The sequence below is a fragment of the Gymnoscopelus microlampas genome, assembly GCF_963454915.1.
Source record: "Gymnoscopelus microlampas genome assembly, chromosome: 5".
NCBI lineage: Eukaryota > Metazoa > Chordata > Actinopteri > Myctophiformes > Myctophidae > Gymnoscopelus > Gymnoscopelus microlampas.
In genome coordinates this window covers 24472663-24490696 of record NC_139942.1, presented here as the reverse complement: position 1 = coordinate 24490696, position 18034 = coordinate 24472663, and the positions used below count along the sequence as shown (strand labels likewise).

At 42.6% G+C, this 18034-nt stretch overlaps 1 protein-coding gene across 1 annotated transcript in view; it reads right to left on the bottom strand.

Moving 5' to 3' along the window:
- LOC311045782 (vasoactive intestinal polypeptide receptor 2-like) overlaps positions 1 to 18034 on the bottom strand; it is a 76433-nt gene that overhangs the window by 18658 nt on the left and 39741 nt on the right. Inside the window, exon 4 of the mRNA XM_084057837.1 lies at positions 12915 to 13006. Within this exon, the coding sequence (XP_083913963.1) occupies positions 12915 to 13006 (92 nt within the window). The remainder of the gene's footprint in view (positions 1 to 12914; positions 13007 to 18034) is intronic.

Below are 18034 nucleotides of genomic sequence, written 5' to 3'. Positions count from 1 at the left end.
TATTTGATAAATTAGGATGCAGTGGTTGATCGCAGCGTGACGGTCGGTCAGACTTGAGAGGCTATTTCCGCATGCAATGAGAACACTGCAACAACAACACACAAAACACACGGCAGACGTCAAAGTCATTGTTTAATTTACTGTTGTGCGAATGTGGTTTTAATAACCTCCAGTGCTGTTTTCATATTTATGCCCTTCAATAGCCTCTATATTTCTTCTAGTTAATATTTAGAAGTAAAATTCCCATTTGCAAAATAATAATTTCTGATTGTTATCATATTCATGAATACCCTATTCATGTATACAGTGCTTGCTTTATACCACCCAATTTAGATTCACACTGTGCCCCTCCATGATATAGTATACACTACAGCATTATACGCCGATGACATTGCCCTTGTCTCGAATACAGCAGAGAAAGGAAGGGAACTACTATTGGCAGTAGAAATGGAGTGCAGGAAGATCGGCCTCAAGCTCAATGCCAAGAAAACAAAAGTACTGACAGTTAACACAGAGGACAAAACCATTGTCACAGCGGACGGGACGGTGCTCGAGGCAGTCGAGGACTTCAAATATCTCGGGGCCTTGACTGCTTCAACGGAACAGGACCTGAAGGTCCGGAGGGCACTTGCCTTGAATGCCTTGCATGGGATGAGGAGAGTGTGGAAATCAGACATGGTAGACAACTTCAAGAGGCAGCTGTTCGTAGCTACTGTGGAGTCAGTACTGCTGTATGGGGTTGAGACATGGACCCTCACAGCAAAACAGGAAAGGGCCCTGGATGGAGTCTACACAAGAATGCTACGAATGGCACTAGGTGTCACATGGACGGACCACATCAGAAATGTGCATGGTCCTCTAGTCTACGGGGACCCACCACGGGTTCAGGCAAAGAGAGAGAAGGATTAGGCTGGCAGGGCACTGTGTGTCAGGCACCCGAAACTAGTGTCAAGGAAACTGACACCATGGGAGCCAACCCAGGGCAAAGCCAGGAATGGCAAGAAGCGCACCACCTAATAGATGCACTGCGGCGCAACAGCTTAGCTAACATCACTGTAGAGCTCAATACCCTGATGTTAGATAGGAGAGTGTGGAAGGTAGCGATTCAGGAGTCCCGAGTTGGTGTTGGCTAAACCGTACTCTTGCATCGCATCGGCATACAGATTTAAACCATAGAAGTCAGTTTAGGTCATATCACTAAGGCTGAAAATGCCTTTCATAATTATGCAGATGACACACAAATTTTACATAACTATATTATCAGGGGACTATGAGACTATAAGCAAACAACGGAGGACAATGGAGGACAAAGTACTCAACCCCAGTACTTCAGTCAACGTATAGGTACTCCTGTTCAAATATGACTCAATATTTGGAAAAGTAATGAAGCCGGTCAATTTGAGTTGAAAGCAACAACATTGTCAGAAATGGTAAGTATTATTTTATCATAAATAAATACATTTCCAGTGATTTGGTACGAGTGTTGGGACAGACACAGACACAAAAATGTGTTTTAAGTTAAGTTGTAAAAAACACATTTATGCGGAATGTTTCTTGTGAAAAATATACCAGTATAAGATTATATCAAAAATAACTTTTATTTAATTGAAAAGGTTACACAGTATGACTTCATGGAAACAGCTTAATGTTGCAGGTACTAAAATACACTATTTATTGCACTTTATTATACTGGTCCTCAACTCCATCTTCTGTTAAAATGTTAAAATGTCATAATTAACGTCACTCTACTATGTTACAGCCAGTGGCGTCGTTAGGGGTGGGCTTCGGTGGCTATAGCCACCAATGTTTTGTCCAAAGCCACCAATAAAAAAAAATTAAAAATTAAAAAACGTTTTTTTTTTTTTTTTGGAATTATATATCTATATTATTATAGATGACTGGACTTACCTGCCATGCACAGTCCCCAGTGAACATTTCTCACAAAGTTCACTGGCATTTCTATTTCATGTTATAATTTGTAAACATGCCCAAAAACCTAAACCTTAAAGAAAGGTGAAATGGTTAACCCTAATTGGAAAAAAATGTTTTTTCCCCCCCTCCCTCCAGGAAAGGGGTAACAGCCAAAAAGAGCTTAGGGCAAAGATTTAGAATGTAGTCTAAAGGAATACTTAATTAAACAGAATGTGAAATTATATGGACCTTAAAATTAAAGAGTAGCAGGATCCCAAAAAGACTTTCTTTCAAAAATAAGATGGCGAGAGCAAAAATTCCTTGCTCTGCCTTTTTCTGAAAGGATGACCTTTCTAAAAAGGCTTAGCACTGAAGTCCGACCCTAACCATTTCCTAAAACCGAAATAAAGTAACAAAAAACGGGGAAAAAAGCACCCTAATCCGCGAAATCCGCGGAAAAAATTGCGCGCGCGGGAGGAGGGCGCGCGCGTGCATGTGCCCGTTGCCTGCGGGGCTAAGCCCCCGACCTAGTAGAGACCTAGCGACGCGTCTGGTTACAGCCAAGAGTAAAGATCCCTTCTGGGATTCTGTTTGTATGTGATAATCAACTAAAACACAGAAAACTGTTTTGTGGTCACAATAATTATTTAGTTGTTGTTTTTTGGGGGGGGGGGGTAGTTTTTCACAAAGAACCAGGAGATAACGCGATCCAAAGATTTACTGCTCCATTCACGTCCCTGTTAAAATAATTCCTGTGTTTTACTATGTATTTTTGAGTGAAACATGCTATTTTCAAAGGCAGACAACAAATGTCAACGAGGTGGCGGTGACCTCGTTGACATTTGTGAAACCACACGGTGAAACCCTCAGTGATTAGCAACCATCAGGGGATCAATCATACTGGAGATAAATATTCTGTGACTACTTGAAAAGGTAAGAGAATCGCAAAATCCTGGCAGTGGGACCACACAGCCAGAAATAAGTCTGGCAAAGACTTTAAACTAACGATTGAAAACATAATGTTTACTAAGGTAATAAAATCAAGTGTAAATTCCGCTCAAAACCTTGTTCAGTTCTATTGAGAGTATATTGTATTGCGACCGGTAGAAGGTGAAATAGCGACATCTGCTGGGCCATTAATAGGAACTTCTTGCTGTAATAGAACCCGGAAGAGAGCTTCAATTCCAGCGTAGAGGGTTTGCCCTCTACGCTATTTGTGTGTCGCAGATCAATTTTCGTGGGTCACAAGTGAATATCCCTTTATTTTTTGTTTCCAAAATGTTGTAAATAATTATTATTTTTAACGATTTTCTAAATATTTCCACAAAAAATCATTTTCGTGAGTTGAAAACAAATTCAAACATTTTTCAAAAATAATGTCATGAATAAAATACAAATAATCAAAGAAATTCCCTAAATTAGGAAACAAATGTTTAAGAAGTATTGTGAAAATAGCAGATATGCATGCAAAGTACACGTTGTGAGCTTGTAGATCTGCTATTTTCACTATAGTTTGTGTCCCGGGCAAACTTCTGATTTCTCTTTTGGGTATCAAGCTAAAAAGTTTGGGAACCACGTGTTGCTCTATCTTGCAGAACAAAAGGAAAAACTGCATTGTACTCCTGCCTCAGAGGTCGCTACGTCTCTGCAGTAAGGCCATCAAGACAGAATTATCCACAGTGTTGAGAGCTTAAAGTGCGGTGTCCTTGTTCAAAGCACTGACCACCTACTGGCTGAAAAAGCAATACCATGCTACTTAAACAGAACCAATTGAAAGAAAGTCATAGTTCCGGCTGAAGTTGTTGTAGTCGTGTGTTCACATCACTGCCACCAAGATTCCAATAGGCCTACTGTACATGTTTTATATTTCCTATTTGTGTAAGTTATTCTACCGATATGTGAAAATCAGGCAGTTCATGCTGCGACTGACAAATGTAAGCATATAGTGGGTGGTTCGTTTAAAGGAGTAGATCACCCAAAAAATTACTTGTTTTATATCAATTTGTCAATCTGTCGCATTCCTAAGCCAATAATTTGATGACCGGCAGTCTCTCCGGTCGAAGACTCAAAGAGTCTCCTTTGAGTCTCCTACCGGATACATTAGCATCTTTCCACCTGTAATCAAATTATTGGCTTAGGAATGCGACAAAAACAACAACAAAAATCTCCACGAATTCAATGCTTCATGGGGTGTGTAATTGATAGAAAATAAGTATTTTTTTTGGGGTGAACTACTCCTTTAAGAAAAAAAAGGGAAAAAAATCTAATTTTCCACCAATTGATTACTTTCTTAAAATAAATTGTATATGTTTTTATAATCAATGAAATCAATTGGTTGGTTTAACTGTTGTACCCCACAGGTAGTAGGAAACATAAATTCCTATTCCGTATAAAATTACCAATTATCATATACAGCCTGTTATTCCTTGTCTTGGGCCCTCCATATCCTCACCGCTCCCAGTCCTCCTCGATCTATCAGGGGAGCTTTTCAACCTGGACTGCAGCCTTTCAATCAAACATGACTGACAGGCTGTATGTAGTCTTTCAGATGCTAGATTTACTTTGCTTGCTGAGGCCAAAAAGCCAACAACAGGTTATTCAAGAAAACTACAAATAATAGAAGTATGGGAGTATGATCACTCAAAAAATAAAACATAGTGAAATGTAGATGGTGAGTCAGGCGAGAGCTGAGGAATTGTATTATGATAGTTATATTATTTCAAGACAAATAACAAACTGTCATTTTAGTGTAGTATCTGGGATTTGATAATAATCCTGGAGCTAGCAAAAATATAGCGTGCCAATTTCTCCAAAGTTGCCTACTGCAGTAACTGCACCTTTATGTTTAAGTTAAGCATAATGTGATACATCTGACACATGCCTGAGTGTACAGTACACTCAGGCACAGGACTTGACTATGTGGGCAAAAAAATAACGATGAAGAAAGTTACTGGATCAAGTTCATATTCATGTTTACTTGCAGTATACATATAGCCAATTTGTGAAGAAAAACCAACAAACACCTATGGGACTTAATTACGTACAACATTAGGTGGTAGACTAGGAACTCTCTCTCTCCCTCTGTCTTCCTCGCACGCGCGCACACACACACACACACACACACACACACACACACACACACACACACACACACACACACACACACACACACACACACACACACACACACACACACACACACACACACACACACACACACACACACACACACACAGAATTTGCCAGGTTGTAACTCACTAGTAGCTCTTTGTGCTGCTACTGTAGCTGGACAAGATTAGAGATTGGTTGTCCTGCCACTGTGCTTCTATAAGAACAGTTTCAGCATGTTCTCTTGTGTATGGCCTTGCTACTCACAAAGATATTGACCATGATGTTATAAAAGCCCGTTCATACAGTACCATTGGAATGAAATGAAAAAGGCCTGGATTGTGAATGTTTTTATTGTTACTGTGACATAATTCAGAATTCCATGTTGTCTAGAATAGTGTTTGTCTGTATGTATGTAGGTTATGTATGTATGTATGTACGTACAGTACTAGCGTGACGCGTCGTTCACTTTGCAGTGCCACCTTACAGGCACCTCACAGTGTGAGAGAGAGTTTTGTGCTCTCCTAAATCCACGGCAGGCTTTGAAAGTACCCACTTCCGAAAGAGGTGACGTGCATCACCTCTCCAATGACCAAAACCCACTATGGAAGCCGTCGAACTGGTGCGAGTCGTTGGCGTGGGTTGTGTTGAGGAACTGGTGCTACTGCATCCTACCTATTTATAGGTAGGATGTGATGTCATGCTGTCGTGAGATTACGTCACACTGGCGTGTCTCATCGTGATGTCACGACCGTGATGTCATATGACGTCACACTGGCTACATACATACATACTGACAACCGACATGGCGCAGGATTCAAATTGTATATATAGATATCTAGCCCTCAAAAGCAGATCAATTAGCTCACACTGGTACGTGCATGACATCACGTATATGGTTAGTCACCCATAGCTGCCTAACTACTCAGCTATGGGGACCTAGTGAGCCAGCCTGGGGAGCCAGAGCCCCTGGTTGTCCTAGGTACGATTCCAGGCCAGGCCAGCAATGTGTCGATGTTTGCCCCTGAGCAAGACTCTTAACTCCTAATTGCTCCCTGAGCGTCGCACAATGTCTCACTGCTCCTAGTGATTATAGGAAAGTATAGTAAAATGCAAAGGACAAATTTGAGTGACAAATATACAGTGACAAAAATTAAAAGACAACATGTCCACAAGAAGCCAGTTTGTCAGTGAGGGGCAGGGCTGTGCAAAAAATATATAATCGACTAATAATCGAAAATGGGACAATTACCAATACTGGTAATGTAACAAAAAGTTATATTACCAGTATTGCTACTGTGATACTGTCACAACTGGCCAGAGCTAACAATATGTGTCCACCTCATCGTGACTAGTCCACTCTGCTTCATGTCTCACTCCACTCTACAGTGAAATTAAGTTTAAATACGTTTTATTGGTGACCTAAGACGCTGTGATAGGCAAGAATGGTTGTGTCAAAAGTTTGGACATTAGTTTGTTTTTTAGCACTCAAAATAAAAATAAAAATTCTCAACCACTCACACTGTTGTTGGCCGACAAATGATCATTCCAATGTTGTCTCATTGACTGTACTGGCCAATAACAAAGACCCAACAGCGTAATTGCTATGGATTTCTCTTGCAGCTGCCTGATGGCAAACGATGTGCCCTGTGCTTCCCTGGAGTCACACCAACTTCCTGGAAACAGATGTGCTGCTTTATTGGTTGAAGTGAGAATGATTCTGGCAAAAGTTGACCATGCACGTTTGCCTGTGTCGGCACACACACGCTCACGCACGCACGCACGCACGCACGCACGCACGCACGCACGCACGCACGCACGCACGCACGCACGCACGCACGCACGCACGCACGCACGCACGCACAGATCAAACAGAAAGCCTGCTTGGTGTTTGGGACAATGCAAGTTGGGAGTGCATGCCTTCTTGTACTTGTTGTACCCGTTCTCAGAGTCGGTACTACCCAGTGTGATGCAGCGGCACAATGGTTCATGTTGGCCAGTCAGGGAAGCAGTTGCCTACACCTAATAAAATATATATATACCTAATAAAATATTCAATCAATCAATCAATGCCTACACCCCCTCAAATACATAGAGAGTTGGTGCGTTCTCCACAGACAGATACAAATATTTGTGTTTTTTCGGTACTCGGACACACCCGCCATGTTTGAGGTTGTCCGGTCAGATGGCGCCCAACATATGCCCGGGCCAGTCAGACAGACAGACAGACAGACAGACAGACAGACAGAGAGAGAATGTGAATTAATAGACGGATAGATTACACCGTCTGAAACCAAGCAGATCCAGGCCCTAAACCCAGCCCTCAATTATTGCATGGGTTCGTGGGCACTGCGTGTGTGCGTGCGTGCGTGTGTGTGTGTGTGTGTGTGTGTGTGTGCTTGCGTATGTGCTTGCGTATGTGTGTGTGTGTGTGTGTGTGTGTGTGTGTGTGTGTGTGTGTGTGTGTGTGTGTGTGTGTGTTTATGTGTGTGTGTGTGTGTGTGTGTGTGTGTGTGTGTGTGTGTGTGTGAGAGTGTGCACGTGCCTGCGTGCATGTGTGGACAGAATGAGACAGAGAAAGAGAGAGAAATAATGAGGAGTGGGAGAAAATCAGGGCGGTAGAAGAGAGTTGAGAAACACAATGGGAGGCTGAAGCTGAGGTCAGCACTGACTCAATGTGAATGAAACTCATGAGAGTGGAGGAGAGGAGAAAGGCAATTATCCCTGATCAATCACACCTCTCTCTCTCTCTCTCTCTCTTCTTTAGGTACGGACGGCTTCACATAGCAGCGTTCTGTACCCGAGTACTCATCAGTCGGTCCCCAGACTACCTCCCCAGGCGTTCCCGGGTACGGTACGGTGATCCGTTCCGGGGAACGGTACGCAGCATTCTCACTAATCACAACATCTGGCAAGTGGTACCGGTGCACACCCGGGACCATAGTCTGAATCCGCCACACATGAGGTGATTACAAATGAAATACAGCTTGAACAAACAGAAACATAGAACCAAGGAAACTAGAGCAGGTAACATAATACATAGAAATACAAGACTTAGACACTATAATCAATGACACAAAAGTCTGTGACTGACCGTTGTGTTGGGTGGTTGGGGATCAAGATTAGATCTGTTGTTACCGGTCTTATTTCTGGATGTGGCAAAGTTGCATATACTATTCTTGGCAATGTAGTGGTCCACATGGACAGTCTCATATTATTTTCTGTCTCCAACCAAAGATACAGTATGTTGCAAAAGGTAATGAATGAATGAATGAATAAATAAATAAATCACATCATCAACCCAATTCGTCATCGATGCATGCAGCAACAGTCAGTTCCTCTTCTAATATTACATCTGTTTCTGGCTATTTCCTGGTTATGAACTGTTCCATGGTCGTGCTGGCTCCATAGAACACTTGCTAACAGTGTAGCAGTATCCCACTCCAAGTTCACGTTAGTTTTCAAAGAATTTCAAAATGCCCTTTTTCTCTCTCTCTCTCTCTCTCTCTCTCTCTCTCTCTCTCTCTCTCTCTCTCTCTCTCTCTCTCTCTCTCTCTCTCTCTCTCTCTCTCTCTCTCTCTCTCTCTCTCTCTCTCTCTCTCTCTCTCTCTCTCTCTCTCTCTCTCTCTCTCTCTCTCTCTCTCTCTCTCTCTCTCTCTCTCTCTCTCTCTCTCTCTCTCTCTCTCTCTCTCTCTCTCTCTCTCCCCCCCCCTCTGCTGGGAGGAGGATCTATGGCCTCTGAGTTATAGTCTACATGTAATGGGTTATTTTAAAAACAGGATTTCCTCCATAAAAAATGTATCCCATCTATCCACGCACTGCTATGACAATTTAAAGACATCATGAAAACGCAAAAACACAGCTGTCATTATGAGACCGTCCATTGACAGCCTGTCGTGTCAACTGACAGTGATGCCAGCCCAGATACTGTCCAGGCGGACATATTTTATTTTCTGCCCAAAAAGTGTGTTATACAGAGAAGGGGTCCTGAGAAGTTTCCCACCATGGAGAATAGTCCTTCAACATCGTCAACGGTGCTGCAGTGGAAAGGGTCAGCGAGTTCAAGTTCCTCGGAGTACACATCGAGGAGGACCTTAAATGGGAGACGCACACCACACACGTGAAGAAAAAGGCTCAGCAGAGACTGTACTGGCTCCGCCGCCTGAATAAGCTTGGAGTAGGACAGCGCATCCTCAAGCTGTACTACAACAGTTCGGTTGAAGGCGTCCTAACAGGCTGCATCACGGCCTGGTACGGGAACTGCACTGCCCGAGAGAAGATCAACCTACTGCGAGTAGTGCGATCGGCAGAGCGAATAATGGGAAGCGAGCTCCCAGCGCTTCAGGATCTGTACAAGAAGCGGTGCGTGGTCAAAGCCAAGCGCATCATCAAGGACAAGTACCACCCAAGTCACAGACTGTTCAGAACCCTACAACGACCGCGACCGGGCAAGGGGACCTACCGCAGTATCAAGAGTTCCTAGCCTCGCGTAGCCAGACAATATCACACGACACACTGCGTGGATATTAGTCTGGTCCCTATCAACGGTTGAGTTTCTTCCAAGGGGCGGTTACAAAAAGATCCAAACGGACTCTATTGGTTAGACCTAAACCAATCAGAGCAGTGCTTCCTTGAACGAACCAATCAGAGCAGTGCTTCCTTGTACGTCATTGCTCCAAATAAGGTGATAAGCCCGCCCACATTTGGATACTGGGCCCTGGTTGGTTCCGCACAACTGCGGAGGGAGAGAATTGAAATCTCTATGGAGGGGGGCCAGACCTAATCTGCCGAGGGCTAAAGTGCATGCAATTTTGCAAAGGCAGATTCGTCTGGAACCAGGCTAAAGAGTTCCACCACCAGGTTCTGGAATAGTTTTAACCCGGCTGCTGTCAGAATGCTGAATGAAGCATGAGCCCTTTTCAGCATGAGCCCTTTTCAGCAGCCTGACAACAGGCGGTACTGCCCAGCTGGTTGCAGACTTTTCTGGCTCTTCCTGAACACACCTGTGGATTATTATACCAGGAAAAATGACTTGGACTTATGAGGAATCATACCAGCGAAAAACCCTTCAGGTGTACAGTTTGTGACAAAAGCTTTAGTCAAAATGCTAATCTTAAGAAACACATGTTGATACACACAGGAGAAAGGGCTTTAGCTGTACATTTTGTGGCAAAAGCTTTAGTCAAAATGCTAAAGATTACTTTTTGTTGCTCTCCCTCATGGAGCTACTTGCGGATTATACCAGGATCAGTCCACCCTTAGGTGAACACGCACTGACCCTCTGCACCTTAATCCCCATGTATAACGCACAAACTTTTTATTTATTTTGTATTTTTATTATTGCGCTCTTTTTCTCTCTAAGCACCTTAGCGTCTATAAGTATATCATGCACAGTATACATACATTGCTGCTATGCTCAGGCACCTTAGTTTGTCTCTTATCTCAGGTACTTTGTAAATATGTACAGTAGATAACTTGTTTTTGGCCTTCTATTGTTCTCTTGTTGATCTCCTTCCCACTTGCCCCCTACCCCTCTTCTTTTTCTCTCTCCCCACTCTTCTTTCTACGGAATTTAATGTTGCGATGGGAGTGATGTACAAAAATGAATTTCACACACTTTTTTTACCTTGTAAACCTGTGATGTGACAATAAACCTTGCTAACGCTCTGGACCAGCGCTAGGCAGAAACCTACTCTGTGCTGTTATGCCTCAATGAAATTATATAGTTTACACATCTTAAACAAGAGACCATGCAGAAAACAAAGATACAGTATATCTTCTTCTATTTACCTGCTATTTTTGGCTAAGAGATTTAGTGCAGATGGAAAATGCGGTCCAAGCACAGAGACAACTCTGTTCCAGTCTAGAGGGTTTAAGTGGTTAAAAGAAACCTTAAGACATGTTTTTGGCATTGCAAAATGCCGAAAGCCAGAGCTTATGTCCCCACCATTGTGTGCGTGTGTGTGTGCTAAACTACTAGACATTTGGCACAACATTTATTTTGCACGCTACGCCAAGATAGGCATATTTTTTTAATCGGCCTCATTGTGGCACTATACCACGCCCATTTCCCCATAACAAGATTTTCGGCTATTTAGAATTTTCTTCAAAACACACTTTTTGCTACTCTTCCATTTTCTTTGTTTGTTTTTTGTTTTGTTTGATTGATAGATAGGGACTAGGGATTTTGTCTAAATAGAATATATTTGATTTTCATTCATGAATGATTTTTGTTCTGTTAAACTATTGTATTTCTACCTCCTTTGAGTGGATTCCTGATTCATTATTTGGTGGTAGTTTGGTTCCAAATTTGAAGTGCAGAGAGAGAACAAGGGCAGAGAGTGGAGAGACGTGCGAGACAAGACGTGAGTTGAATTCAAACTCCTTGCGACTCCCAAGGAGCATGTGGGCTGTGCACATGCACTAATTTGCTGAGCCACCAGGTCCAGGCATCCCCCACATGGGCACATTTAAGGCAGGTACACACTGCAGGATATTTGGTCCGATAATGCTGTCGGCGACCTTTTTTGGCGCTCGCCGACAAAACCTCCCGATCTGACGCAGATCGGCCTATGATCGGCGAGATAATGCTCGCTGTGTGTGAAAGGCTCAGCGAGACGATATGGCCGTGATCATCCGCTCTGCGATGGCTTTGCGACCGTTTTCAAATATCTATCTGGTTAGTTATTCGGCCCTGTCGCAGACAGGAGATCAGACAGTATGAAAGGGTCTGCGAGGAGATCCACGCTACAGCCAATGAGAGCACATTACAGCAACCGTGGCTAGGGGAGCGTCGCTGGATCTGACCACAACAAACAGTCCCTACCGCAATATTACCGTCCAGTCCTGTATTAAGTTAACATTATAAAACAAAATGAGAAAGTGAGCGAGCCTGGTGGGCTGTTTATTTTAGAGGAATTGTACAGAGAGAGAGAGACAGAGAGCGAGAGCGAGCTCTCTGTGTGTGTGTGTGTGTGTGTGTGTGTGTGTGTGTGTGTGTGTGTGTGTGTGTGTGTGTGTGTGTGTGTCTGTGAGTGGAGCATGCGTGTGACACACTCTGTGTCTGAACAGCGTTGCCAGATGTTGCGAGAGAAAACAAGCCCAAGAAAAGGCCACTTGAGCACTAAACCTAAATACATTGGATATTTGAAAAATCACAACGCATCGCAGCTATTTTAAGAAAAATCTTGAGAAAATTGTGGAATATTTTCCAAATCCACACAGATCTTGTATGGGGGTCTATGGCACAACATATCTTCAGAAGGGGGGAGGTCTGCGGACAAATATTAATTTGGGGGTCCTTGCCATGAAAATGTTTGAGAACAACTGGCTCAAACAACATTAGGAAACAAGACCAAAGTCGCTTATAATAAGCGGACATGGCAACACTGACTGCTTCTGACGAGAGAGGGGGAGGGAGAGGGAGATATATCACGGGAGACGTCGATTAAAATGAATTGGAATAAAAACAAATACATGTATGTATTGGGTCTGACTCTGGACAGCATCCTAGTGAACTATCCTACAGTGTGTAATCCCTGGTCGGGGATCAATATAGGGTGAAAACCACAACGATATATGACAGCCGATTTCAAGAAATAAACTCCTGTAGTGTGAAATGCTTAACGATCAGATGACCCCCGACCGCTTTAAAAGTCCTACAGTGTGTACCTGCCCTTAGGAACACACGCGCACACACAGGCACACGCACACGCACACGCACACGCACACACACACACACACACACACACACACACACACACACAGACACAAGCATGCGTTCTGCTTTTGCTGCCTTTCAGAAATACATTGTTGTTGTGTACAGTGTACAGGTGTTTCCAATGACATAATCATTCCATTTACGTTGACTGTGTACATCCTGTTCTGTTACTCACCTTCTCCTGAAAGGGTTCAGACCAACACACACTGGTTATGTTGGGGAACACATCGGTCCATCCGTTGGCTGTGCAGTTCCTGCTAATGTTCCCTACAAGTGGAAGAAAAACACAGCCGATGTAACAGTCAGGCTCAGGTCAGGAAGATTGTGGCTTTTGATACCTGCTGTTTGAAATTCATGACAAACAGCAGGTATTTCATTTTATTTTATTATACTCATTCAATACACATCGAGTGATAGCATGACATTAAAGGTAATTTACTGCTTGTAGTTGCGGTGGCAGAAACGCATTCAAATTTTCTCTTGATTTACATTTTTTCCGCAGCTGTAAAACTCCCATCTAGCTTTGTAGAGTTACAGTGCAGATACGCTTAGGTGGAGTAAGGCGATTTATATGCTTTCAATTCATTTTCTATGGATGCAGCTAGGTGGCAATCTCACGCTGAGCGCTGTGGGATTGACGGCATGAGTGGAGCAGGCGAGGAGAGCGTCAGTTGTATGCAAATGAGGAGCGAAACTTTCTGGGTATAATGTGACAGGGTAGTAAACACATGTACATGTAGCAATTGGCAGCCGGCTACAGGCAGCTGTATTATGAAGTTGTCTGTCAGACAGCTAAACCTTCACTGATTAATGAACTATGAATAATGGATCAACTACATAAAATACATCCACCTGTGAGGCAGAAACAGCATCAGCAATCAGCATAGGAGGCAAATGCTCCATAACGTTGTCTGGCAAGAAGCTAAATGGTGGAAAATAGCAGATCTGCTATTTTCAAATGGCCAATATAGGGCTTTTAAGTGGTTACTGTATGTTTTGTAACAATAATCGAAATCTACAAAGTAACTAGTAACTAAAGTTTTCAAATAATTGTAGTGGAGTAAAAGTACAATATTTGCCTCTGAGATATAGTGGAGTAGAAGTAAAAGTATTAGAAATTGGAAATACTCGAGTCAAGTGCAAATACCTCGAAATTGTACTTAAGTACAGTTCTTGAGTACATGTACTTAAAGACATATGCCAAAGTCCATTTGAAAAAATTGCTTTTCACTGTTTTCGGGTCAAATATTGATATGCGATTAAAATGTGATTAATTGCGATTAATTAATTACAAAGACTGGGACTTGGGCTCCATGTCACCCCATAGGATCCAACTGTAACAGACCTCTGTTCAGTATTAGGGACGAGAGTAAGAGGGTGTCGTTTGAACATAAACTCTATTCACTAACAAGTGTAAGAGGGAAGCAATGAGTGCCAATGAGTGAGTCTGTGCAAAGCCCAATTCTGGCATGTTGGGTGCAATGGTATGTGACAGATTTGCAGCCTGTGGCAAACCTCAGAGCACTGTGGTACACAGCATTTAGCCAGTGCAAGCATTTGGCAGAGGCATATACAACAGATCACCATATTCCAGCAAAGGGAGAAACGTAGCTTCAGCCAGTCTTTTCTTGGCGCATTGCCATTTCCTCTGCGAGATACACAGGCCCAGTTTGAAGTTGGTCGGTCCCATATCAGCATATCTGTCGGATCGGCAGTTCTGGACAACCGGATCTCCATATCTGCCTATGGGCATATCGGTGCCTATTACCGACTTAACACTGGGCACCGTATACTCCCTTGGGTCCTTGGTGACGCGCACACCGAGTTTGAAGTCGATCGGTCGCACGGTTCTCAAGATACGTCACACAGATGTACAGAGATTTTGCACATTTATAGTAGGATTGTGTCCTTTCGGAGAGGTCATTTCCAGACAAACCAATAATGAGCACCCATTGCTTTAAAATAAGGTGTAGAAAGACCCTTGAACGATCGATGAAAAGATCAGCACAGGTTTATTTATGTGATCCAGTGACTCAATAATGTTATGCACAACCTTTAAGGATGCTGTTGTGATAAATCCTTTTGCTCAAACACCATCTGGAACATGAGACCTGCCAGAACTGGAGGGAAGTCCCCAGAGCGCCCTCTGCAGGGCGTGTTGCTAACTCCCATAGCGTGTAACTATGGGAGTTATTCACAATGATCTGAGTGGTAGCCGAGTGGAAGGTTTAGGTCATTCAAAGTAGGGTCCGGGGGTTTTCTCTTGGACATATTTTTTTTCTTTTCATACCAGCAACCTGTATAAGCTGTTTCTATGACGTTCTGTATAGTAGTGTGTATATCTGTCTGTCTCTTATTTGTCATCATGATTTGTGTGCATGGGGATCTCATTTTAAACAAGCTTAGTACTTTATGAGCCTTCCAGTTTAGTAGACCTTGTATTGTGAATTTGTACTTCCATGTACTGTTGTTCTCACGTCTTACTAAATAAAGTACATCAATCAATCAATCAATGCAAACCAGAACAAGGTGTCTGTAACTGTGGTGAGAACCCCCGCTAGCCAGCTTTCACATTGGTCATTATTATTTCTTGTCAACATTCAAGTAGAACTATCAGAAAGTATAACCCAGGTAAAATAATGTGTCATTATAAAAAATATATAAATTATATATAATTAGCAGTCCACTTCCTTCTTTAGGTACGGATGGCTTCACATAGCAGCGTTCTGTACCCGAGTACGCATCAGTCGGTCCCCAGACTACCTCCCCAGGCGTTCCCGGGTACGGTACGGTGATCCGTTCCGGGGAACGGTACGCAGCATTCTCACTAATCACAACATCTGGCAATTGGTACCGGTGCACACCCGGGACCATAGTCTGAATCCGCCACACACGAGGTGATTACAAATGAAATACAGCTTGAACAAACAGAAACATAGAACCAAGGAAATTAGAGCAGGTAACATAATACATACGTAGAAATACAAGACTTAGACCAGGGGTATTCAACTAGATTAGGCAGGGGGCCACAATTGTAAAATGACTTGAAGTTGGGGGCCACAAGACCATTACAACAAAAATGATCAAAATGTTCATGGTTAACTGTGCTATAGGTTTGATTGATTGATTGATGTACTTTATTTACTAAGACATGAGAACATCAGTACATGGAAGTACAAAATCACAATACAAGGTCTACTAAACTGGGAGACTCATTAAGCACTGAGCTTGTTTAAGATGAGATCCCCATAAACAAATGATGATCACCTCTACGCATTGTTGGGGACAGGGATCGAACCAGCGACCTATGGATTCACAGGCTGCCTCTCTTCTCATTGAGCTAGAGATGGCCTGATGAAGGTCTGATAGGACACAGCAATGGACGACATTATGGTAAGTTATTAGGGCCTGCTTCTGCATTCATGCATTTTGATGTTTGATGGGATAATGTTTGTGGCAGTCCTTTATAGTGCACAGGCTTTGAATTTGATATTAAGAAAATAGGAAGTAGATATTTCAGTATGTTCTGTGCACGGATCCCTAGCATTCGGCGTCTTTGTGAAAAAAGCATTAGAGGCAGACTGGCAAGGCGGAGTGTTTACATGTTCGTATGAAAGGTTTTTGCATTTTGGTTATGTCTGAGCACCCAGCTGATAAGAACTCAAGCTCTTAGGATGTGTTTCAAGAACCATTAGTTGAGAGCTACCATTGTTCAGCCCAGGCCTTTAGGATGAAAATGGAGAAGATGGAAGACGGACAAAATCCACTCAAAACAAGCTAATGGCTGCAGAGGGATAATACTTTCTTTGATGTAATGGACTACACATCCTCTAAAAACTCAGAAATACAGTAGCTAAAAATGGATGGCATGTGTTGGACGGCCAGGTGTTCACTCTCCATTCCGACATCTCACCACTCCGACTAGTGGCTTCCGCGTGCGGTTAGGGTTAGGGTTAGGGTTAGGTATAGGGTTCGTCAACGTCGGAAAGGCGACATGTCGGAAAGGAGAAATGCACCCGGACGGACTGCACTCAAAATAATCTGCGTTGCAGCCAAGCTACCCAACTACAAGGTTATTATGTTTTGTTTCTTTGTACAATGAAAAAGTCTTTATACTGTACTTTTGATAGGCCTACTAATTGTACTTTTGATACTTAAATACATTTTAACGCGAGATACTTTTCTGGGTCAAACACTTTGACCCAAGTGATTTTCTTATGGATGACTTTAATTTGTATTGGAGTAAAACATATCTCTATATGTACTTTTACTCAAGTATGGTTTTCAAGTACTGTATACACCAATGCTTATTTCTCCATGTTTAACGTGTTAGGCAGAATTGGGCAGAAATCATAAAGCGGCTGGACAGCTATTCACACCAAAAAAGTTATAAAATAATAAATAATTACATTGGAATCTGGAATAGGGCCACAGTAAAGCTCCACAGGGGCCGGATTTGGCCCGCGGGCCGCCAGTTGAATATCACTGACTTAGACACTATAATCAATGACACAAAAGTCTGTGACTGACCGTTGTGTTGGGTGGTTGGGGATCAAGATTAGATCTGTTGTTACCTGTCTTATTTCTGGACGTGGCAAAGTTGCACACTATTCTTGGCAATGTAGTGGTCCACATGGACAGTCTCATATTATTTTCTGTCTCCAACCAAAGATACAGTATGTTGCAAAAGGTAATGAATGAATGAATAAATAAATAAATCACATCATCACCACAATTCGTCATGTGCATGCAGCAACAGTCAGTTCCTCTTCTAATATTACATCTGTTTCTGGCTATTTCCTGATTATGAACTGTTCCATGGTCGTGCTGGCTCCATAGAACACTTGCTAACAGTGTAGCATTATCCCACTCCAAGTACACGTTCCCCCCACAGACATTACTTAATTCTGTTAGTTTTCAAAGAATTTCAAAAATGCCCTTTTCCTCTCTCCCTCCATCTCTCTCTCTCTCTCTCGCTCTCTCTCTCTCTCTCTGCCTTCTTCTCTCTCAGGTGCAGCTTTCCTGAGGCAAGATACAATTTTAAACATGCAAACTGATTAAAGTAATTGTTTTGGAATTGCATTTGATTTTTTTAAAGACATGGTGCTGTAGGGGGTGTTCATAATACATTGTGATTGCATAAAAGTTTGATTTACTTCAAACTAATTATACTTTATAATGGTAGATATAATGATTCTGGAGAATCATTATCATTATAACAGTAATTGTTACCAAATGTAGCCTACATTCACTGAATAAAAAAATGAAGGAGGCTGCCGGAATTGCCTGACACTA